At 35.8% G+C, this 23,995-nt stretch overlaps 1 protein-coding gene and 2 long non-coding RNA genes across 6 annotated transcripts in view; 2 read left to right on the top strand and 1 right to left on the bottom strand.

Annotated features, from left to right (window-relative positions):
* Window positions 1-23,995, top strand: part of LOC309605589 — a 582,281-nt gene that overhangs the window by 202,080 nt on the left and 356,206 nt on the right. The window lies entirely within an intron of this gene.
* The window catches only part of LOC309605570, a 162,691-nt gene that overhangs the window by 18,259 nt on the left and 120,437 nt on the right, over window positions 1-23,995 (bottom strand). The window contains exon 7 of one of the 4 annotated variants that reach the window (XR_014231417.1): window positions 4,218-4,232. The exons of 2 other annotated variants lie outside the window; for them this stretch is intronic. This is a non-coding gene — a long non-coding RNA (uncharacterized lncRNA). Of the gene's footprint in view, window positions 1-4,217; window positions 4,233-8,983; window positions 9,002-23,995 lie in introns of those variants that run through there. One more of the 4 variants, XR_014231418.1, reaches the window with a different exon arrangement.
* Window positions 1-23,995, top strand: part of WDR64 (WD repeat domain 64) — a gene marked incomplete at its 3' end in the record, with an annotated part of 155,301 nt that overhangs the window by 52,648 nt on the left and 78,658 nt on the right. The window contains exons 9-10 of the mRNA XM_082341618.1: window positions 2,623-2,702; window positions 8,870-9,009. Of these exons, the coding sequence (XP_082197744.1) occupies window positions 2,623-2,702; window positions 8,870-9,009 (220 nt within the window). The remainder of the gene's footprint in view (window positions 1-2,622; window positions 2,703-8,869; window positions 9,010-23,995) is intronic.

Genomic DNA, 23,995 nt, shown 5'->3' with positions numbered 1-23,995 from the left:
CTCATTAAGTGGGGAAATTATAGTTCAGCAAAATTAAGTGACGCTTCTAATGTCATATATTTAGCCACAGAATGTGACCAAAATCTAGGCCTCCTGACCTCAACCCTGGGTGCATTCTAAGTCCACTTCACCAGTTTGTCCTGTCATGCTCCGTCCATTTTATGGCAGGTCTCTACAGAAGTCTACCCTTCCCACCACCTCCTCCTACTGGGGCTCCTGTTAAAAAAAAAAATCAGAAACAGCTCTCATATTCTTTCTTGAAACTATCAGGAACCAACTCAAAAGCAGCGTGCATATACCCCAGAGGGAATGCAAGATGAGCCATCAGAAAGTGGGTAGAAAATTCTAGAAATTCCCTTTCTTTTAAATTTTTATCTCATATTTATTGCTATTTGTTTATAATATACATACTATATTAATTGTGTAATATATATATATAATTTACAAGTAAATATTATAGGCATATATGTGAGAAAACATTTTGGAAAAAAATTTAATATGAATTTCTGAGCCCCTTGAAGATTCCGATTTACTAAGTTAGGGATAGGATCAGGAATTTATATTTTAGCATCCAAAGTGATTCTGATTCCAAGTTTAGGAACCACTGCTCTAAGGTCATGAGAATTTCTGACCTAAGTAAAGAGGTTAATGACGTTAACCTCTAAGTTAAGAGGTTGATGGAGTTGGATGTAGGGGTCTAAGGAATACTCTTTACCTTAGGTTTAAGGAAGAATAAAAAGTAAAATAATTGGAAAAACTACACATGATCCATGGTTTCCAGTAAGAGCCTCTTACATAAATTCCTGAATTTAGTTGAGCAAATTTTTTCTTCATAATTTTTCTGACATTAAACAAAGTTGTTTCAGCCAAATCATATATCTGCATCTTCCCAAAGACTGCAATTCAGACTTCATTTGCATGCTCTCTCATTGACTTTGTGATTGTGTTCTGAGAACTCTACAGCCTGTGTTTAATTCATATCCATTTCTTTTATAACCTAAATCCACATTGGGCACTTATAATGAAAATTTATTTTCACCTGAAGTTTAGGGTGATAATTGCAATCCAAGATGCTTCTGGGTATTGCCCCTTAGGTTTATTATCTCAAAGATAACCCCAAAATATAAGGTACATAGAAGTTATGCTTTATGAGGTCCAGTTTTTATAAAGAGCCACATTTAAAGAAGTGTAGTCTAGTGGGCAAAAAGAAGTAAAAAGAAACTGCAATACAATTTAAAATTACAAATACATGTACCCCTTGACTTGCAATACCACTTCTAAGAACTTGTCTTTTAGAAATACATACATATGAAAAGGCACTTTTATAAGAAAGACTGCTAGTTGCAGTATTATTTGTAATCACAAAAAATTTGAGACAGCTTGATGTCCCTCAGAAATTAAATGATGATTTAGTCTTACAAAGGAATACTCTATGACAATTAGAAAAAAGAATGAGAAAGTTTTTTACCTACTGATTTGGAAAGATCGTCAAGATATATTATTAAGTGAAAAAACCAAGGAACAGAATAGTATATATTACCATTTTATTTAAGAAAAAAGAAAAGAAAAGGAAACATACAAGGCAAGAGGAGACTAAGGTCAGGTGCCTTATGCCTAAGAGAAAATAACATGGTACTAGACTAGAAAATAACACAAAATACTTTATTTAGTTGGTGGGGGCAGGAGGGTGGAGTCCAGGAAAGGCCTTTCTGAGAAAGTGATATTTAAGCTGACACTTACAGGAGGGTGGCTGTTAGTGTGGCTAGGATCCGGGGGAAGAAAATCTTTGGTCTGTGCAGAAGCTCTTGAGGAGGAAGAGAGTTCAGTGAGGCCAGAAAGGAGGCTAAAGAGACCACATGGCTGGATCCAGGGGAAGAGGAGGGCATGGAGTGAGCCTGAAAAGGTGACAGGGACCACCCAGCACCATATGGGCCTGGTGGGCCAGGTGAAGGAACCTGGTGTTTCTTAGAGCATCAGGAATCCACTGGAGAAAAGTGATGTGATCCAACTCATGTTTTAGAAAGATCACTTTGGCTGCAACTTGACAACAGGATTTGGAGTGGGATTGGGGAAAGGGAATGGGAAATAGTAGAAGCTGAGAGAATAGCAGCTTATTGCAGTAGTTCCAGTGAGAGGGGATGGAGAGTTGAACCAAGACATTGTGGCGGAAATGGGAAGAAGTGGTCAGATTTCATGTCTATTTAGGAGGTAAAATCAACAAGACTTGACAGCAAGTTGGATGTGGGTAGTGAGAGAGGGGGAAGTGTCCAAATACATTCCTGCCATTCTGTGGTACTACACTCATTTAGCTGAGCAGTATACTTTCTGGCTTAAGATGTGATATATCTCTGCCCATCCTTAGCACCAGCACAACTGCAACCCCAGGGTGGAGGAAAGGATTTCTTTTTATACAGAAACAATACAAATGCTGCATTAATATCATATTATGGAGTAAGTAGATTCTGTGGGTCAGTGAGAATTTAATCTTTGCTTATAATATTTTCTGTGGGTAAATGGATTCATAACTTAGAAGTGAGCCTCTTGAACACAATCTATTTATAAGTTGGAATTAGCTTTATAAGGAAAAATATACAAGTTTTATATCTAATTTGTGTTTTGCAGGCCTGTCAGAGAGTTTTCCATGCCAAGAGGAGCAAACACTTTTTGTTACAGTATAAAAGCAAATGTGATTGTCACGGGAGGTAAGAGGACATTTCATGTTACACAGAGATTTTCTACTTTGCAAACAGTGCTCTCCTTAATTAACATAGTTACAGAGTTTCATACAGTTATAGCATTTTACTGCTAGAAAAAACTTTTAGAGAATTTTAAAGTTTGTATAAAGTCAAATCTGTCATTCTTTTTCTTTGTGGCTTTTTGATTTGGTGACACACTTAGAAAGGCCTTCCCCAGCCTGTGAATGTGTGAAACAAATTCTCCCATATTTACTATAATTTTTTGTTTGTTTTACATTTTACCTTTAAATCTCTAATCTCTCTAGAACTTGTTTCAATGTGTGAGAGCATGAATTCCTAGCCTGGGGCCCATGTGTGGGCTTTAAGGGAGTCCTACAGCCCCTGCCGCTGAATACTTGTGTATCTATGTGCATTTTTCTGGAAAGAAAGTCCAAAATTTTATCAAATCCTCAAAGGAGTCCCTGACAAAAAGGTCAAGAGCCAATGGTTTAGCATTAACAGAGAAGAGGACCAAGGATAGAGTGTTAAAAATACTAACATTTAAGGGCTAAGATTATCTGCTGAGAGTAGGAGGAAAGATGACAAATATAAGAAACTTGAGGGGAAAGGTGACGGACTGAAATATTCTTCCGGCCTCAGACTCCTTATCTATCATACTGAGGTTCTAAGACTGTGATGGCTTTCAGCCTGGGCTCTGGAGTCAGACTGTCTAGGAACAAATCCTGGCTCTCTTACTGGCAAGCTGTATGGCCTTGGATAGATTATTTAACTCCTGTATGCTTCAATCTCACCTGCAAAATGGAGCTGATAATAATACCTACTCATAACGGTATTACAAGAATAAAGTACTTACACAGGGTCTTGCACGTAATAAGTCTTCAATCCAAATTTGCTAATACTGATGCTAACAATAACAAAAAAACACACCTACTTCATATGGTAGTGTTTAAGATTAATTGAGGTAAGGTATGCCTGGCACATAGTAGGTTATCAATAATTATTAATTAAATTCATTTACAACACTTAGGTACAATCACTTTGATCAACTTATACAGGTTTTGTTGGAATAAACTGAAATCTGCAGTTCATTAGGAGGCTGTTACAGAAGTCATGAGTGAGATGGTGAGGGTCCGAGTTATTGTAGGCGCTATAGGAAAAGAAAAGGAAGAGTCAGTCTCTAAGACATGGAAAAATAAATTATTCATAAGACCTGGAGACAGAATGATATTGGGGATTAATAAAAGGGAGCAGCCAGCTCCAAGTTCGTAAGGAGGGAAACATAGAAGAATAGCAGTTGCATTGATAATTACATAGAAATTGAGAAGAGGGTGCTTATATGGAGAAAGAATGCAAACAAAATTTCAATTTTGAACTTAAATACTTAAATATCAAGTGTCAATTAGACATCTGAGAGGCTATTCCTACTGGTGATGGGAAAAGATCTGGCTGGAGATAGGAGCTGTTAAGGACTCCGTAGGCTGCCTGCGTGTTGGAGAAGATGAGCTCCCAGAGGCTCCACAAGGAGATCAGGGTCACCTTAAAGGAAACAAGGGGCATGTAGACTTGAAAGATGTAAATGAGCAAAACAGAAACCCAGACAAATACACATCAAGAAAATGGCCTATACTGGAGATCTGAACTTTAAAAGAGCAAAAAATATTTTAAAAAAGAAGAAGAAACCCTGCCATCAAAAACATCAACAAATATACCATTTGGTAAATGCTTAGAGCTCACATATTCACTAAAGGAGGCAAGATGTTAGATGAATAAGTGCTATTGGCCTCCTTCCATGTAAGATTTCTTCAAATTTCTTCTCCCAAAACACACACAGCAGGCAATATTTGGTTTCCTACCAAGAGTATCCTGCCTCAGCCTTGAGGTACACATAATGATAGCTGCACTTTCACTTCATGACAGGGTAGTCTCCTTTGAGGACATAAAGTTAATTTTCTTTCAAGTACACTGTGCATTTAAAGTTTATACTTAAATCCGTCCTCAGCTTTGGGCCTGCCACAACACTTACTTAAAATTAGATTGTGGTACAAATCTTATTTTTAAAAATTTTATAGTAGTCTACTATAAACTAATATTAGCAAAACTAATAAAAACAGTGAACTAGAAGATAGAAGAACTGGGTTTAGTCATAGCCTGGCTACTAACCAACTGTATGATTTTCAACAATCACTTAATCTCTGCATGGTGCTCATTTTCCTTATCTGGTAAAATGAAGAAGTTGGACTACATAAATTTTAAGATTCTTTTGAACGTAATACTCTGATACTATTGTTTTAAAAACTTCCTGTTCATAGGGAGATAAACTAAATTGTCCTTTTGACAAATTGGAGCCCAGTTTTCCAATTAGATGTTATTCAACATATAGTCACAGCTTCGTGTATTCAGAAATACAAAGCATTAACTGGTCACAAACCTACATTTCAGTTAAGGACATCAAGAAAAGAAAGAAAGGTGTCTGGATAAGAACCTGAAAAGCAATATGTGGGAGTCACGGCTTAGACTGGGGGCAAGTTTCCTGACACTCAATACTGATGATTCTAAGCACACACAGGAATCCAACTCTTTAAGCTGTACTAATTAAGGCTATCATGTAGAGGGCTCCACAATGAGATCTATAACACATAAGGGAACAGAAGAAATACTAAAATTAGATGTTTTCAATAAAAGAAGTAGAATGCTTGTATCATAATTTCCTGATCCCCCATTGCCCTTTCTTGACTATCTTGGCTCATTACTTGCAATGGTCCTGGCCGGAAGTCAGAAGGAGGGAGTAGGTGCTCCAAGAGGTGAGGGAAGGAGAGTATATTGGTGGTGAGAGAGTAAGCAGCAAAATTGCCTGAGAATCAGACTGCAGTGTATGCTGCATTCACCGCAGCTTGTCTTCAGTTAGATAAAAGCAATGGCCTCTGTCCTGCTTCAACCTGAGCCCTGCACACAAAGCTTTTGAAAAAGTAGTACTTAAATACGTGGCTACGGTAAGATTTGATTTCTAAAATCTGATTGTTCTGAAAGATATGCTGTCACATTTATCTTAACCAATTCCTTTGGACAAACCCTTGTTCCCACATAAAAGAATGCAAAACATAAGAATGGACCTGGGCTTCCCTGGTGGCTCAGTGGTTAAGAATCCACCTGCCAATGCAGGGGACATGGGTTCAAGCCCTGGTCCAGGAAGATCCCATAGGCTGTGGAGCAACTAAGCCCATGCACCACAACTACTGAGCCTGTGCTCTAGAGCCTGCGAGGCACAACTACTGAAGCTCGCGTGCCCAGAGTCTGTGCTCTGCAACAAGAGAAGCCACCACAATGAGAAGCCTGTGCACCGCACCAAAGAGTAGCTCCCACTCACCACAACCAGAGAAAAGCCCATGAGCAGCAACGAAGACCCAACATAGCCAAAAATAAAATAAATTTTTAAAAATTAATTAATTAATATTTAAAAAAAAAGAAAAAAGGAACGGCCCAACTTTTGTATACTTTGTAGTCTTAAGTATTTTAGTCAATTCTGGAAAAAAAAATGTGTTTGGTAATGTTTTGGGACTCAAACCACTTCAGTGTTTATGGATTAAAGCATTTGACTCTCACTAACCTCAGTGTTAATTATTATAAGATCCCCATTTCAGCTTTGAAAACTTGCTAATTATAGTGTTTCTAGCACTCTTACAAAGGCAAGAAAACATTTAGCAGTGTGACTGACAAGTAGCTAATTCTTTTCACTATGTGTAATTTATTGAATTGCCACAGTTATGGAGCCTCTGTTAGTAGAAAATGCAAATCCTCAATAACTGAAAACACATTTTTCTCAGGAGAATACTCTTGTTGATTGCTCCATGTGCAGTATGTAGCAGCTGATGACTCAAAATATCCTCTAAAAGCAGATTTGCTAAACATAGTTGAATGTGTTAAATGTGTAGGGACATTTGATGAGCTTGAAAAAACAGAAGTTCTTGCAGAAGGAAAAAAAAAAGCCAAACCAGGACAAGGTATTTCCTGAGCATTATTTTGGTGAACATGAAGAATTTTTTACCCAATAGTTGTCTCTACTGGCCATTTTAAGAATTAACCTCCTAATTTGGAAGGTCTAGTATATAAAAACAGTTATCTGCTATCCCAAATATCTTGGGGACTCTGCATGCATTTGTTCATGTTTCATTCAACAAACATTTATTACACAACTGCTCTGGACTAGACATGATAAACCACATAAAGATCAGGTTGAATTTCTAATATTCAAGGATTCAAAATCTAAAGTACAAATAAGGCATGTTTATAGATAGCTATAAATTGGAGCATGAGACAGCTGATTAATAATAATAATTAATAATAATAATAATAATAATAATAATGCAGTTGAAATACTGTATGCATTTAGAGGTTAGTATTGTGTCTCTCTGTACATTCTGGGTCCAAAAAGTAGCCACACAGACTATATAAGGATTTCATTACTATCAATGAAAAGCAAGCAGAGCTGGAGGACCTCTGGTAGTAGATAATAGAGAACCTCTGGAAGATTGAGTTTCCTTCACAATGCGTATTGAACAAAGCCCTTAGTTTAAAAGGCCTGGACATTTCTCAGGTGGCACTCGTCTATTGAATCCTTCTGCATGTAATATACAAGTCATAGATTTTCTTCAGGGGATAGCCTGGTCTCATCCTTCAGGAGTGACAGTGCCCATTTCAGCAGTTACCCTGGCCAACATTATCTAGGATGATTTATGGGCCTGAGGCTTAGGGTTCTGAACATACCTGAGAAATGTGATACTTCTTAGCCATAGACAGTGAAAAGCAAATCAGGCAAGATACTGCATTATTGGAATTACTCAGTTTTAATAATGTAACTGATAACCAATTTTACTGGGTCTAAAACAGTACTTTGTTTTATATCTGCTAATTGTATCTCCTGTGAATTGTTTGACTGTATCTTTTACCCATGATCTATTATAATTCTGATATTAAAAATTAAAACTTAATAAAAATTTCATTATCATATATGTTTATACACACACATCTAGTTATATCATAAAAACTGCCAGCCATTCACCAAACCTATATTATCTCTTACTGGATATACAGCTAGACTACATTTCCCAGACTAGAAAGTGCATTCAATATAGCATCCTGTAATTTCTTGATAAAAATACATTTTAAAACAGTGATTTCTGTATTTGGGCAACATTTATAATATATTTTTATTTGTGTACATTTTATGTGTGATAGCGATTCTATTTTTGTTGAGAAAAAGTATTTTCTGAAAATAATTCAAAGTATTTAAATATAAATGGAAAAATGTTATTCTTAACTCTGAAAATAAAATGTTTATCCGTGGGACTTCCCTGGCCATCCAGTGGTTAAGACTCCTCACTACGATTTCAGGGGGAACAGTTTCGATCCCTGGTTGGGGAACTAAGATCCTGCATGCCGCATGGTGCGGCCAAAAAAAAAGAAAAAAGAAAAAAGAAAAAAGAAGTCTATTTGTAAGAGAGAAAAAGAAGTTAATGGTGACAACCTATAGGGTGTGGAACTAGGGATTATAAGGGAAAAGAGGACATTTTTACAATAATTATACCCTTCCATATTGTTTAAATCTTTTACTATTACCTATATGATTTTAACAATTAATAAAATCTTATCTATGCCATGATAGTAACTGTATATAAATTTTGTATGCTCATGAGTATGTGCTAGAAAGGAAGATGGAAAAACGAAAACAGCTGATTTGTTATAATGGTAAAGATTATGTGCAATTTTTCACTTCCTTTGATTCCTTTTATTATTATAATGCTTGTATAATTTAAAAATGTAGAAACAAAAGAACAGCTGTCTTAAGTTCTTTGGGGAAGTAAAGTATAAATAGTACATTAATGCATGAATGAGTAGGGAAGTGTTAAATCAAGAAAAGGACTCATAGAATATTTATGAGAATTCACATTTATATATGTAAATAAAATGATTACAAAACAGCCTTGACAAGAAGAAGCAGATCCAAAACAAGGCTAGACTCTTAGCAAGTCAATCATAGACAGCATCCTGGAAGAAATAGACTGTGATTTGATATTAGAAGAAAGATAAGGATATGATTAAGGGTGAGAGAGATTCTTTAAACAATGACCATCTGCAACTCTGAGAAAATAAATAATCTTCACATGTCCTTCTTTCAGGAGATGATAAAGTGCTCCGGTTGTGGCACCCCAATATCAGCACCAAGCCAGTGGGGAAACTTGTGGGGCACATGTTCAGTATCACCGAGATTGTAACAAATGAGAAAGACCAACATGTCATCAGCCTATCTTCTGCAAAGGTAACAAAAAGAAAACAACAAAAATGAAACAGAACAATTCTTTCCCTTAAAATTAACTATTGGAAAACCTAGAATACATACAATTTTTGACTGAAATGGCTGATAGTCACTGAGAAAAATATTGTCAATTTGGAAAAGGAAATGATAAGTCACTGTGCTCTGTTTCTATTGATTTCAGCATAAGAAAGAACATATTTAAAGACAAGAATAAAAGGAATACAACATTAGGAAGAGAGCCATTATCCTCAATAGTAAAACACAATATAGCCCTCTCATGATCATTAAAGACAGAAAAAATAAGGATTTCTAGACATAGATAACAAACTTATGGTTATGAAAGGGGAAAGGGAGTGGGGGAGGGATAAATTAGGAGTTTGGGATTAGCAGATACAAACTACTATATATAAAATAGATAAACAACAAGGTCCTACTGTATAGCACAGGGAACTATATTCAATATCCTGTAATAAACCATTATGAAAAAGAATATGAAAAACAATATATAATGTATAACTGAATCACTTTTTTGTACACCAGAAACTAACACAACATTGTAAATCAACTATACTTCAATTTTTAAAAAAGCAAAGAAGGAACAAAGACGGATTTCTGTTGTTATTGCTATTACTACACAGTGTTTTAAATGTTGTAAATAATGTAATAAAAAAAGAAAAATGAATTACAACTATTAGAAATGAGGAGACTGCATATTTGCAAATAATGTGATTGCTGGAAAAATTCAAAAAGTTTTAGAGCAGATAAATTTGGTAAAGTTGCTGGTTATATTGATAATAGCAATTTATAAAAATAAATTTCTGTGTAAGAGCAGAAAAAGAAAAAAATGGTCAAAGGGGTAGTAGCATTCACAAGAGTAAAAATGTATGAAATGCCTAGAAATAATCTTAACAAGCAATATTCACTATTAATATTGTTAACTACGAAGTTCTTCTGAGGTACTTTTATTTAAGAACATGAATTTAGGGACTTTCCTAAATGGTAGTATTGTACTGTAAAAGATATTCTCCATCAAATTAAGCTATACACTTAATGTTATTCAGGATTATTTAGACATTACTTTGCCAAATTTAATGTAAAGGTGTTGACATAAAAGAATATCCTAGAAACTTTGGAAAATATGATTACAAGATGACACTTTCCCTATCAGATATTAAAAATTACAGTAAAACCTCAATAAATAAAACAGAACAACAGTCAGTGCAGCAGTAGACACATCTATGAAACAAAAGAGAAAATTCACACATGAGTGTGAATGGGAATTTCGTATATGATAAAAGTAGCATTTTAAATCTGTGAGCAAAGGATTGTTCATTAAATGTTGGGAAAACTGATTAACTATATTAGGAAAAAATAAGTAATCAGATCATCATTTCATAATTAACAACAAAATGCATTCCATACGGATTAAAGATTTTAAATGTAAAATATAAAAACTTAGTAGTCCTAAAATTTTCCAGAAAAAAACACAGGTGAATATTCATGTAACCATCAGGTAATTCCTAGGCATAACACCTATGGCTGAAGAAAAAAAAATAAATGTGACTACATAAACATTCAAACTGTAAATTATTATAATAGTTATCATTTATCAAATGCTTACTAAGAGGCATGCACTGTGCTCATTATTTTACATCACAACTTATTTGATGCTAATAACAACCCTGTAATTATCTCAATTTTGCACATGGAAAGGAAAATGACATCTAAATAACTTGCATTAAATAAGTGTAGCCAATCCTGTATCTGTCCTGAGCCCAGACAGCCTTCCTATACCCATAAAAAAGGATAAAGAAAGATAGCAGAAGGGGGAAAAATGCAACAAAAATGACATAAACTGGAATAATATTCTTAAACAAAAAATGTTAACAAATCAGTAGGAAAAAAGGAGGAGGGAAAACGGAGATGGCAAAGAATACAGACATGTTCACATAGTACTGTTGGGGGTAAAGCTGGCAAAAATTCATGGGCTAATAAAATAAATTTTTATTCTAATAAAATAATCAAAGTGCCCAGAGATCTATGTAAAAGGATATTCATTGTGCTATTGCTTATATTGGTTTAAAAAATAAAAAAAGAAAAAGAATAAAAAGGAAAAGAAAAAGAGAAGGGAAATATTAGGGAGTGAGAAATTCAGTGTCTAAAAATAAGGTTTTTATCAGTAATTTATTTATTTTCCCTCAGTTTTATTGAAAAGTAATTGATGTATAACACTGTATGAGATTAAGGTGTATGTCATAATGATCTGACTTACATAAATCATGAAATGATTACCACAATAGGTTCAGTGAATGCTCATTATCTAATATTGATACAAAAAACAAGAAAATAAGAAAATACTTTTTAAAAAACTTTGTAATGAGAACTCTTAGGATCTAATCTCTTAATAACTTTCATATATACATCAGTGTTAGCTATAGTGATCATGCTGTACATTACATCCCTAGTATTTATTTACCTTCTAACTAGAAGTTTGCACCATTTGACCACCTTCCTCTAATTCCTCCTCCTCCCAAATCAGCAATTTATGATATATCCTTTTACATAATAAAATTGTCATATAGACTTTCAACATCATATAGATGAATATTGATATGAAAATATATAAACAACATATTATGTAAAACATAATGAAACGGTATGTAAGATATTAACTCATTTTAATATATATATTTGTCTATCATACATTATCAAGGGTGATAGTGATTACATTGTAGCAAGATTGTGGATAGATCTAATTTTTTTTTTCTTTTTGTGTTTTTCTTTTCTTTTTCTTTCTTTTATTTGTATCTCTCTTTTTTTGCAAAAACTATGCATTACTTTTATAATAAGGAAATTTTTAATTTTTAAAATGGTACTGGAAAGATAGTAAAAGTGTTGAGACACGAAAAATAAAACATTATGAATTGAGACCTGGAGTCTCCTCTAGAGAGTTTAAAGAAAAGTAAGACATCTTTCTATCAAAAATTCAGGCCGATTTTACTGATTAGGCTCTGTAATTAACAGGGAAAGTCAGTCAGGTGACAAGGTGAGGCAAGGACTGGTCAAGCAGGAGATGTACAGAGAGAAAGAGAACAGGCATCTTCCCTGATGAGGAAACTGAACCCAGCTGATCTGCAGTGAAAACATGGAGTCCTAACCACTGGATGGCCAGAATTCCTTTAAATCCCTTAAATCCTTTTTAATTAAAAATTCCATTAAATTCCCTTAAATCCTTTTTAATTAAAAATTTCCCCAGATTGGTTCAAGATGTCAGAGTAGAAGGACATGCTCTTACTCCCTCTTGTGAGAGCACCGGAATTACAACTAACTGCTGGACAATCATCGACAGGAAGACACTGGAACTCACCAAAAAAGATACCTCACATCTAAAGACAAAGGAGAAGCCACAATGAGATAGTAGGAGGGGCACAATCACAATAAAATCAAATCCCATAACTGCTGGGTGGGTGACTCACAAACTGGAAAACACTTATACCACAGAAGTCCACTCACTGGAGTGAAGGTTCTGAGCCACATGTCAGGCTTCCCAACCTGGGGGTCTGGCAATGGGAGGAGGAATTCATAGAGAATCAGACTTTGAAGGCTAGCAGGAATTGATTGCAGGACTTTGACAGCACTGGGGGAAACAGAGACTCCATTCCTAGAGGGCACACACAAAGTAGTGTGCACATCGGGACCCAAGGGTAGGAGCAGTGACCCCATAGGAGACTGAACCAGACCTACCAGCTAGTGTTGGAGGGTCTCCTGCAGAGGTGGGGGGTGGCTGTGCCTCACCGTGGAGACAAGGACACTGACAGCAGAAGTTCTAGGAAGTACTCCTTGGTGTGAACCCTCCCAGAATCTGCCATTAGCCCCACCAAAGAGCCTGGGTAGGCTCCAGTGTAGGGTCGCCTCAGGCCAAACAACCAACAGGGAGGGCACCCAGCCCCAACCATCAGCAGACAAGCGGATTAAAGTTTTACTGAGCTCTGCCCACCAGAGCAACAGCCAGCTCTACCCACCACCAGTCTCTTCCATCAGGAAACTTGCACAAACCTCTTAGATAGCCTCATCCACCAGAGGGCAGACAGCAGAAGCAAGAAGAAGTAGAATCTGGCAGCCTGTGGAACAAAAACCACATTCACAGAAAGATAGACAAGATGAAAAGGCAGAGGGCTATGTACCAGATGAAGCAATAATATAAAACCCCAGAAAAACAGCTAAATAAAGTGGAGATAGGCAAACATCCAGAAAAAAATTCAGAATAATTATAGTGAAGATGATCCAGGACCTTGGGAAAAGAATGAAGGCAAAGATTGAGAACATGCAAGAAATGTTTAACAAAGACCTAGAAGAATTAAAGAACAAACACACAGAGATGAACAATACAATAACTGAAATGAAAAATACACTAGAAGGAATCAATAGCAGAAAAACTGAGGCAGAAGAACAGATAAGTGACCTGGAAGACAGAATGGTGGAATTCACTGCTGCAGAATAGAATAAAGAAAAAAGAATGAAAAGAAGTGAACACAGCCTGAGAGACCTCTGGGACAACATTAAACGCAACAACATTTGCATTATAGGGGTCCCAGAAGGAGAAGAGAGAGAGGAAGAACCTGAGAAAATATTTGAAGAGATTATAGTCGAAAACTTCCCTAACATGGGAAAGGAAATAGCTACCCAAACCCAGGAAATGCAGAGAGTCCCATACAGAACAAACCCAAGGAGAAGCACGCTGAGACACATAGTAATCAAATTGGCAAAAATTAAAGACAAAGAAAAATTATTGAAAGCAGCTAGGGAAAACAACAAATAACATACAAGGGAACTCCCATAAGGTTAATAGCTGATTTCTCAGCAGAAACTGTACAAGCCAGAAGGGAGTGGATGACATATTTAAAGTGATGAAAAGGAAGAACCTACAACCAAGATTACTCTACCTGGCAAGGATCTCATTCAGATTCGATGGAGAAATTAAAAACTTTACAGACAAGCAAAAGCTAAGAGAATTCAGCACCACCAAACCAGCTCTACAACAAATGCTAAAGGAAATTCTCTAAGTGGGAAACACAAGAGAAAAAGAAGACTTACAAAAACAAACCCAAAACAATTAAGAAAATGGTCATAGGAACATACATATTGATAATTACCTTAAACGTGAATGGATTAAATGCTCCAACCCAAAAACACAGGCTCACTGAATGGATACAAAAACAAGACACACAAATATGCTGGCTACAAGAGACCCACTTCAGACCTAGGGACACATACAGACTGAAAGTGAGGGGATGGAAAAAGATATTCCACGCAAATGGAAATCAAAAGAAAGCTGGAGTAGCAATACTCATATCAGACAAAATAGACTTTAAAATAAAGAATGTTACAAGAGACAAGGAAGGACACTACATAATGATCAAGGGATCAATCCAAGAAGAAGATATAACAATTATAAATACATATGCACCCAACATAGGAACACCTCAATACATTAGACAAATGCTAACAACTATAAAAGAGGAAATCGGGCTTCCCTGGTGGTGCAGTGGTTGAGAGTCTGCCTGCCAATGCAGAGGACACATGTTCGAGCCCTGGTCTGGGAAGATCCCACATGCCACGGAGCAACTAGGCCCATGAGCCACAATTACTGAGCCTGCGCGTCTGGAGCCTGTGCTCTGCAACAAGAGAGGCCACGATAGTGAGAGGCCCGCACACTGAGATGAAGAGCGGCCCCCACTTGCCGCAACTAGAGAAAGCCCTCGCACAGAAACGAAGACCCAACACAGCCATAAATAAAAAAATAAAATTAAATTAAAAAGCAGTGTCTTTGCAATAATTTAAAAAAAAAACTATTCACTGATAATTATGTCATTAACATGTTCCTGAAATCAGTGAATTATTTAAAAAAAAAAAAAAGAGGAAATCAACAGTAACACAATGATACTGGGGGACTTTAACACCTCACTTACACCAATGGACGGATCATCCAAACAGAAAATTAATAAGGAAACACAGGCTTTAAATGACACAACAGACCAGATAGATTTAAATGATATTTATAGGGCATTCCATCCAAAAACAGCAGATTACATTTTCTTCTCAAGTGTGCATGGAACTTTCTCCAGGATAGATCACATCATGGGTCACGTATCAAGCCTCAGTAAATTTAAGAAAATTAAAATCATATCAAGCATCTTTTCTGACCTCAGCGCTATGAGATTAGAAATCAATTACAGGGAAAAAACCATAAAAAACACAAACACATGGAAGCTAAACAATTTGCTACTAAATAACCAAGAGATCACTGAAGAAATCAAAGAGGAAATAAAAAAATACCTAGAGACAAATGACAATGAAAACACATTGATCTAAAACCTATGGGGTGCAGCAAAAGCAGTTCTAAGAGGGAAGTTTATAGCAATACAATCCTACCTCAAGAAACAACAAACATCTCAAACAAACAATCTAACCTTACACCTAAAGGAACTAGAGAAAGAAGAACAAACAAAACCCAAAGTTAGCAGAAGGAAAGAAATCTTAAAGATCAGAGCAGAAAAAAATGAAATAGAAACAAAGAAAACAATAGCAAAGATCAATAAAACAAAAAGCTGGTTCCTTGAGAAGATAAACAAAATTGATAAACTATTAGCCAGACTCATCCAGAAAAAGAGGGAGAGGACTCAAATTAATAAAATTAGAAATGAAAAAGGAGAAGTTACAACAGACACTGCAGAAATACAAAGCATCCTGAGACTACTACAAGCAACATTATGCCAATAAAATGGACAACCTGGAAGAAATGGACAAATTCTTAGAAAGGTATAACCTTCCAAGACTGAACCAGGAAGAAATAGAAAATATGAACAGACCAATCACAAGGAATGAAATTGAAACTGTGATTAAAAATCTTCCAACAAACAAAAGTCCAGGACCAGATGGCTTCACAGGCAAATTCTATCAAACATTTAGAGGCAAATTCTATCAAACATTTCCATCCTTCTCAAACTCTTCCAAAAAATTGCAGGGGAAGGAACACTCCCAAACTCATTCTATGAGGCCACCATCACCCTGATACAAAAACCAGACAAAGATACTACAAAAAAAGAAAATTACAGAGCAATATCACTGATGAGTATATCAATCAATGTGATACACCATATTAACAAATTGAGGAATAAAAACCATATGACCATCTCAATAGATGCAGAAAAAGCTTTTGACAAAATTCAACACCCATTTACGATAAAAACTCTCTAGAAAGTGGGCATACAGGGAACTTACCTCAACATAATAAAGGCCGTATAAGACAAACCCACAGCAAACATCATTCTCAATGGTGAAAAACTGAAAGCATTTCCTCTAAGATCAGGAACAAGACAAGGATGTCCACTCTCACCACTATTATTCAACATAGTTTTGGAAGTCTTAGCCATGGCAATCAGAGATGAAAAAGAAAAAAAATAATACAGATTGGAAAAGAAGAAGTAAAACTGTCACTGTTTGCAGATGACATGATACTATACATAGAGAAGCCTAAAGATGCCACCAGAAAACTACTAGAGCTAATCAATGAATTTGGTAAAGTATCAGGATACAAAATTAATGCCCAGAAATCTCTTGCATTCCTATACACTAATGATGAAAAATCTGAAAGAGAAATTAAGGAAACACTCCCATTTACCATTGCAACAAAAAGAATAAAATACCTAGCAATAAACCTACCTAGGGAGAAAAAAGACCTGTATGCAGAAAACTATAAGACTTTGATGAAAGAAATTAAAGCTGATACAAACCGATGGAGAGATATACCATGTTATTGGATGGGAAGAATCAATACTGTGAAAATGAGTATTCCTATGAAAAAACAATGAAACAGACCTCTCCAGTCTACTAGATCTTGAGGTAACAAAAAAACTGAAGGAATTAAGAAAGGCTATCAATAGAAATGCAGATCACTGTAAAAAAGAACTAGAAACTATAAAGAAGAGTCAATTAAAATTAGAAAATTCATTTGCCAAGATGAAAGCTGAAGTAAAAAGCAGTAAGTATCAAACTGAATAATGCAGAAGAATGAGTAAGTGATCTGGAAGCTAGAATAACAGAAATCGCCCAATCAGAACATCAGAGAGAAAGACAAATGAAAAAAGTGAAAGCAACATACAAGACCTATAGGATAATATCAAGCACGCCAAACTACACATAATAGGAATCCCACAAGGAGAAGAAAAAGTAAAGGGGATCAGAACTATATTTGAATAAATTATGGCTTAAAACTTCCCAAACATAAAGAAAGTAACAGATATCCAGGTACAGAAAGCACAGAGAGTCCCAAACAAGATGAACCCAAACAGACCTACTCCAGGACATATCATAAATAAAATGAAAAACTCTAAAGAGAGGATTCTAAAGGCAGCAAGAGAAAAACAAGGAGTCAGTTACAAGGTAATCCCCATAAGACTATCAGCTGATTTCCCTACAGAAACATTGTAGGCCAGAAGGGAGTGTCAGGATATATTCAAAGTCCTGAGAGGGAGAAAACTGCAACCTAGGATACTCTACCTAGCAAGATTATAACTTAGTATAGAAAGAGAGATAAAGAATCTCTCAGAAAAGCAAAAACTAAAAGAATACAGCCACACTAAACCTATCCTAAAAGAAATATTGAAAGGTCTTCTCTAAACAGAAAAGAAGCAAGAATCTATAGGAAAGGGAAAATCACAAAAGGATTGAAGATCACTTAAATAAGCCAATATATAGATTAAAAAACAATTTTAGAAAATCTGTGAAAGTGATTATAACTACAATGAACAGCAAAAGGGTAAACATGAAGATGTAAAACAGGACATCAAAATTACAGAACATGGGGTAAGGGAGTAAGAAAATGTAGATCTTTTAGAATGTGTTTGAGCATATATGACTACCAGTCTAAAGCAAGCAGATACAGTTATGAGTTAACATACTTGAAAACCAGGCTTACCACGAATCAAAAGCATACACAAACACCAAAAAGAAAGGAACTCTAGCATAATACAAAAGAAAACCATCCAACCACAAAAGGAAAAACAAAAAGAAGAAAGGAACAAAGAAGAAATACAAAATCAACTGGAAGACAAGCTTAAAATGGCAATAAATACATATTTATTAATAATTACTTTAAATGTCAGTGGACTAAATGCTCTGATCAAAAGACATATAGAGACAGACTGGATAATAAAACAATAACCTACAATGTGCTCCCTACAAGAGACCCACTTGTGTGAAAGACACATATAGATTGAAAATGAAGGGATGCAAAAACATACTTCATGCAAATGGAAATGACAAGAAAGTGGCATAGCAATACTCATATCAGACAAAATAGATTTTAAAACAAAGGCCATAAGCCATCATTAAAAGTCTACAAACAACAAATGCTGGAGAGAGTGTGGAGAAAAGGGAACCTGCCTACACTGTTGGTGGGATGTAAATTCGTGCAGCCACTATGGAGATCAGTATGGAGGTTCCTCAGAAAACTAAAAATAGAGTTGCCATACGATCCAGGAATCCCACTCCTGGGCACATATCTGGACAAAACTCTAATTTGAAAAGCTACATGCACCCCTATGTTCATAGCAGCACTATTTACAATAGCCAAGCCATGGAATAAACCTAAGTGTCCATCAACAGGTGAATGGATAAAGATGTGGTATATATATATACTTTCTTTCTTCTTCACTTTCTTCTTTTTGTTTTGCCTTTTGTGGTTGGATGGTTTTCTTTTGTATTATGCTTGAGTTCCTTTCTCTTATATATATATATATATATATATATATATATATATATATATATATATATATATATATATATATATACATACATATATATATATACACACATACACACACACATATATATAATGGAATATTACTTAGCCGTAAAAAACAATGAAATAATGCCATTTGCAGCAACATGGGTGGACCTAGAGATTATCATAGTAAGTGAAGTAAGTCAGAAAAAGACAAATACAGTATGATATCACTTACATGTAGAATCTAAAATATGACAAAAATGAACTTATCTATGAAACAGAAACAGACTCACAGAGATAGAGAAGAGACTTGTGGTTGCCAAGGGGAAGTGGGGTGGGGGAGGGCTGGATTAGGAGTTTTGGACTAGCAGATGCAAAATATTATATATAGGATGGATAAACGACAAGGTCCTATGTATAGCACAGGGAATTATATTCAATATCCTGTAATAAACCATAATGGAAAAGAATATATATATATATATATATACACATCACTTTGCTGTACACCAGAAACTAACACAACATTGTAAATCAATTATACTTCAATTTTTTAAAAAAGCCATAGAGAAAACAAAGAAACATCAATGCAAGAAGAGGATATCACACTCATTAACATATATGTACCCAGTATAGGAGCACCTGAATCAAATTACCCATGACCTTTTTCACAGAACTAGAACAAATAATCCTAAAATTTATATGAAACCACAAAAGACCCAAAACTGCCAAAGCAAACCTGAGGAAAAAACAAAGGTGGAGGCATAACACTTCCAGACTTCAGGCAATACTATAAAATTATAGTAATCAAAACAATGTGGTATTGGCACAAAAACAGATACATAGATTAATGGAACAGAATAGAGAGCCCAGAAATAAACCCACACACCTACAGTCAATTAATCTTTGACAAAGGAGCCAAGATTATACAATGGAGAAAAGACAGTCTCTTCAGCAAGTGGTGCTGGGAAAGTTGGACAGCTGCATGTAAATCAATGAAGTTAGAACACACCTTCACACCATGCACAAAAATAAACTCAAAATGGCTTAAAGACTTAAACATAAGACATGACACCATAAAACTTCTAGAAGAGAGCATAGATAAAACATTCTTTGATGTAATTGTAGCAATATTTTCTTAGGTCAGTCTCCCAAGGCAAGAGAAGTAAAAGCAAAAACAAAAAAGTGGGACCTAATCAAGCTTATAAGTTTTTGCACAGCAAAGGAAGCTAAAAACAAAATGAAAAGACAGTGTACAGACTGGGAGAAAATATTTGTAAATGATGCGATTGACAAGGGCTTAGTATCTAAAATATACAAACAGCTCATACAACTCAATATTAAGAAAGCAAAGAACCCAGTCAAAAAATGGGCAGAAGACCTAAATAGAAATTTCTCCAGTGAAGACATACAGATGGCCAATAGGCACATGAAAAGATGCTCAACATCACCTATTATTAGAGAAATGCAAATCAAAACTACAATGAAGTACCACCTCACACCAGTCAGAATGGCCATCATCAAAAAATCTATAAACAATAAATGCTGGAGAGGGTATGGAGAAAAGGGAACCCTCCTAAACTGTTGGTGGGAATGTAAATTGGTGCAGCCACTATGAAAAACAGTATGGAGGTTCTTTAAAAAACTAGAAACAGAATTACCATGATCCAGCACTCCCATTCCTGGGCATATATCCAGCAAAGACAAAAACTCTAATTTGAAAAGATACATGCACCACAGTGTTCATAGCAGCACTATTTACAGTAGCCAAGACATGGAAGCAACCTAAATGTCCATCGACAGAGGAATGGATAGAGAAGATGTGGTACATATATACAATGGAATATTACTCAGCCATAAAAAAGAATGAAATAATGCCATCTGTGGCAACATCGATGGACCTAGAGACTGTCGTACTAAAAGAAGTAAGTCAGTCAGAGAAAGACAAATATCATATGATATTGCTTATATGTGGAACCTAAAAAAATGACACAAATGAACTTATTTACAAAATAGAATGGAGTCACAGATGTAGAAAACAAACTTACGGTCACCAGGGGAGGAACGGGGGGAGGAGGGATAAATTGGGAGATTGGGATTGACATATACACACTACTATATATGAAACAGATAACTTATAAGGAACTACTGTATAGCAGAGGGAACTCTACTTAATACTCTGTAATGGCCTATATGGGAAAAGAATCTAAAAAAAGAGTGGATATGTGTATATGTATAGCTGATTCACTTTTGAAAATAGGTGGAAAACCCTAAAATAAAGCCTTTTAAACAGGAAGAAATCATTTTTAACTCTTAAGTTCATAAAGATATCCTCTAAAATTTTCTAAAAATTATAGTTTCTTTTTAATATTTAGGGGCATGTGTCTGTATGTGTGTGTGCGCATGTGTGTGTGTGTGTGTGTGTGTGTGTCTATATGCTAGCTCCTCCACATCTGCAACCATCTTTCACATAGCCCCTTGGGCCCCAGTCTAGAAATAGGTCTAGTCCCTGAGCCAGAGGTTGCCTTGGTTTAGTTTCTTGTCAGAAGGCAGCGTCCCTCCCTTTCACTGATCTTACAACTTTCTATAAACTATGCCTCCAGATGAAAATAGAGCACAGCCTATTGCTTCTCAGTCTCCTTTTCCTGAACTGGGAGACCTGCTCTAGGTGCTGCCATGGAGTAGTGAGAGTGCTTTTGGTCCTGTCTGCCCTGCAGGAGTTTCTCCCCTGATGCCACTGTCTGTTCCAGACAAGTTCCCAGACTCTGGCTGGAGCCCACTCATTGCTTTGTATACCTCTCTTAGTTGGATCTGTAGAGATTATATATCTTGCTTTGAAGCCTTGCTATTTCTTTTTGCTTTCTCTTTTTATATTTTCTCTAATATTTCTCTGTGCTTGGAGAAGAAATGGCAGATCGAGGCATAAATTTATTGCAGTATTCTGACCTGAACTCTAACTCTTTAATTCTCTTTATGACAGATTTAAAGAAAGAGTAACAGCTAGATAGAGAAGGGTGTTGAGAGGAAATAGTAGATGATAGGAAGAGTATGTGTGTGAATGCACATAGACAATAAAGAGAAAGAGGTTTTGGAAATTGGAAGCAGTTGGTATGACAGTAACTAAGACAGCCTATGGGGAGAGGGCAGCAGAAAAACCTAGAGGAGAGATGCAGCATAATGAGTCTTTGTGCCTTCTGCTAGCCCAATAATCACCACTTCCCTAAAAACCCACAAAAGACCTAAAGAACTGAAGAAAAGAGAAATATGATAAAGAAAATAGAATCACTCCGTAGAGTGATTTGAAACATCACAGGTTTCAAAACATATTCACACCAATTCATTGAGGTGGAGAGTATTGGTGTTTTATGTCCATTCTAGAAACAAGAAAACCAAGGCTTAAGGAATTTAAATGATGGGCTAGAACTGAAACCCAAAACCTCTTTTGCTTCATCCCTTGTTCTTTCCTCCAACCACAATTCTCAGCATATACAGTTACAGTAAAAAGACTGCCAACCATGAAGTATCTCAGCCAAAACAATAGAATCAAAAACAATTAGGGACTTCCCTGGTGGTGCAGTGGTTAAGAATCTGCCTGCCAATGCAGGGAACACAGGTTCGAGCCCTGGTCCGGGAGGATCCCACATGCCATGGAGCAATTAAGCCCATCCGCCACAACTACTGAGCCTGTGCTCTAGAGCTCGCGAGCCACAACTACTGGGCCCGTGAGCCGCAACTACTGAAGCCTGCACACCTAGAGCCCATGCTCCACAAGAGAAGCCACTGCACCGCAACGAAGAGTAGCCCCTGCTCGCCGCAACTAGGGAAAGCCCATGCACAGCAACAAAGACCCAATGCAGCCATAAATAAATAAAACAATTAGAATAGAGATAAATTTCTTTGGCTCTCCTTGATTCCACTTTTAGATTTTTCCCCTACTTGTTTCTCTGAACCTAATTCATAAATAGACTCTGAACTTAAGTTTATAAAGAGTCCATTACACTTGTTTACTCTGTGATGCAAACACTGATAAATTTCAATATTCTAGCTACTCCCCAAACTTGCATTTTTATGAGAACAAAAGAAGTAACTCCCAATTTTACATGTTCTGAGTAATAGTGGCCTACAGAGTGTATACATGTGAGCCAAAGCTCCTAGTCACATGACTTTGACATTTGTATGCTCCTACATATAAGGACCAACCTGCCTTCACAATAGTGAAGTTTCTAATTTAATTAACCAAATTCTAAGTGTCTCAAATAAGAAGCCAGTATCTCTGTTAACAAAACTACTTATCAAAGTTTTATATGTAGTTCTATAAAATTATCACTCGTTTATTCAACAAATATTCCAATTTAATAAGTAATATATAGTAATAGGTAATATATATATAATGACTATTATAATATAAAAATATTATTTAATGCTGATGCATGCTAGGAAACATAATCTTTGATCAAATCACACTTTTTTTCCTGAAATCAATCACACTAACTTTCTAAAAAAAACCAAAACACAATAATGAAGAATACTAATTTCAAGTGACAAAGAGTAAACTTGACCAAGTTTTGCTGAATTTGTACTTTATTGTTCTTTTTTTTACCAACACAAGTTCTATCTGAGTAATGACATAGTTCTGTTTCCTTCCTCAAAGGAGAGCTCTAATAACCTATTTCCCTATACTCTTCCTATATCTACACCATCCCTAAAAACTGGTTTCTGTAATTCTTACATCCCTAGACAGGAAGAGGGGAGGGTTCTTCGAAACCTCATTTAGTAAGATGTTCTCATCTTCTTAAGTCATGGAAGAGCAATTTGAAACCCTCCACCAAAACTATGCCTTCTCTCTATTTTCTAATCCACAGTGTAAAGAGAAATATGGCTTCAGTTCAACTGTTAGTCATGGCCAGTCCTTTATTATGCCTCCAAATTCTTAAAGGATAATAAGTACTATGTCTTTCTCCTCTCTTCTGTAAGGATAGAAAAATCTAGTTCCTATAGGCAAATTTTAGTCACTGCTTTTATTTTCTTCTGATATTAATGAATAACAATTGAATCAAGAACCAAATTAAAGTTTAGCAAATGAGTGCTCATCATGTAAATCATAATTTCCTACAAGTTTTTAAGAGCATATTGTAGACTCTAAAAATGGTTCACCTAAATAACTTTGAGTAGGGAAAGTAAAGTGGAAAAATGGTGACCAGT

This window comes from Balaenoptera borealis (assembly GCF_965194805.1).
Source record: "Balaenoptera borealis genome assembly, chromosome: 1".
Lineage (NCBI taxonomy): Eukaryota > Metazoa > Chordata > Mammalia > Artiodactyla > Balaenopteridae > Balaenoptera > Balaenoptera borealis.
The sequence above is the reverse complement of the archived record's forward strand: the minus strand, read 5'-3'. Positions and strand labels throughout refer to the sequence as shown.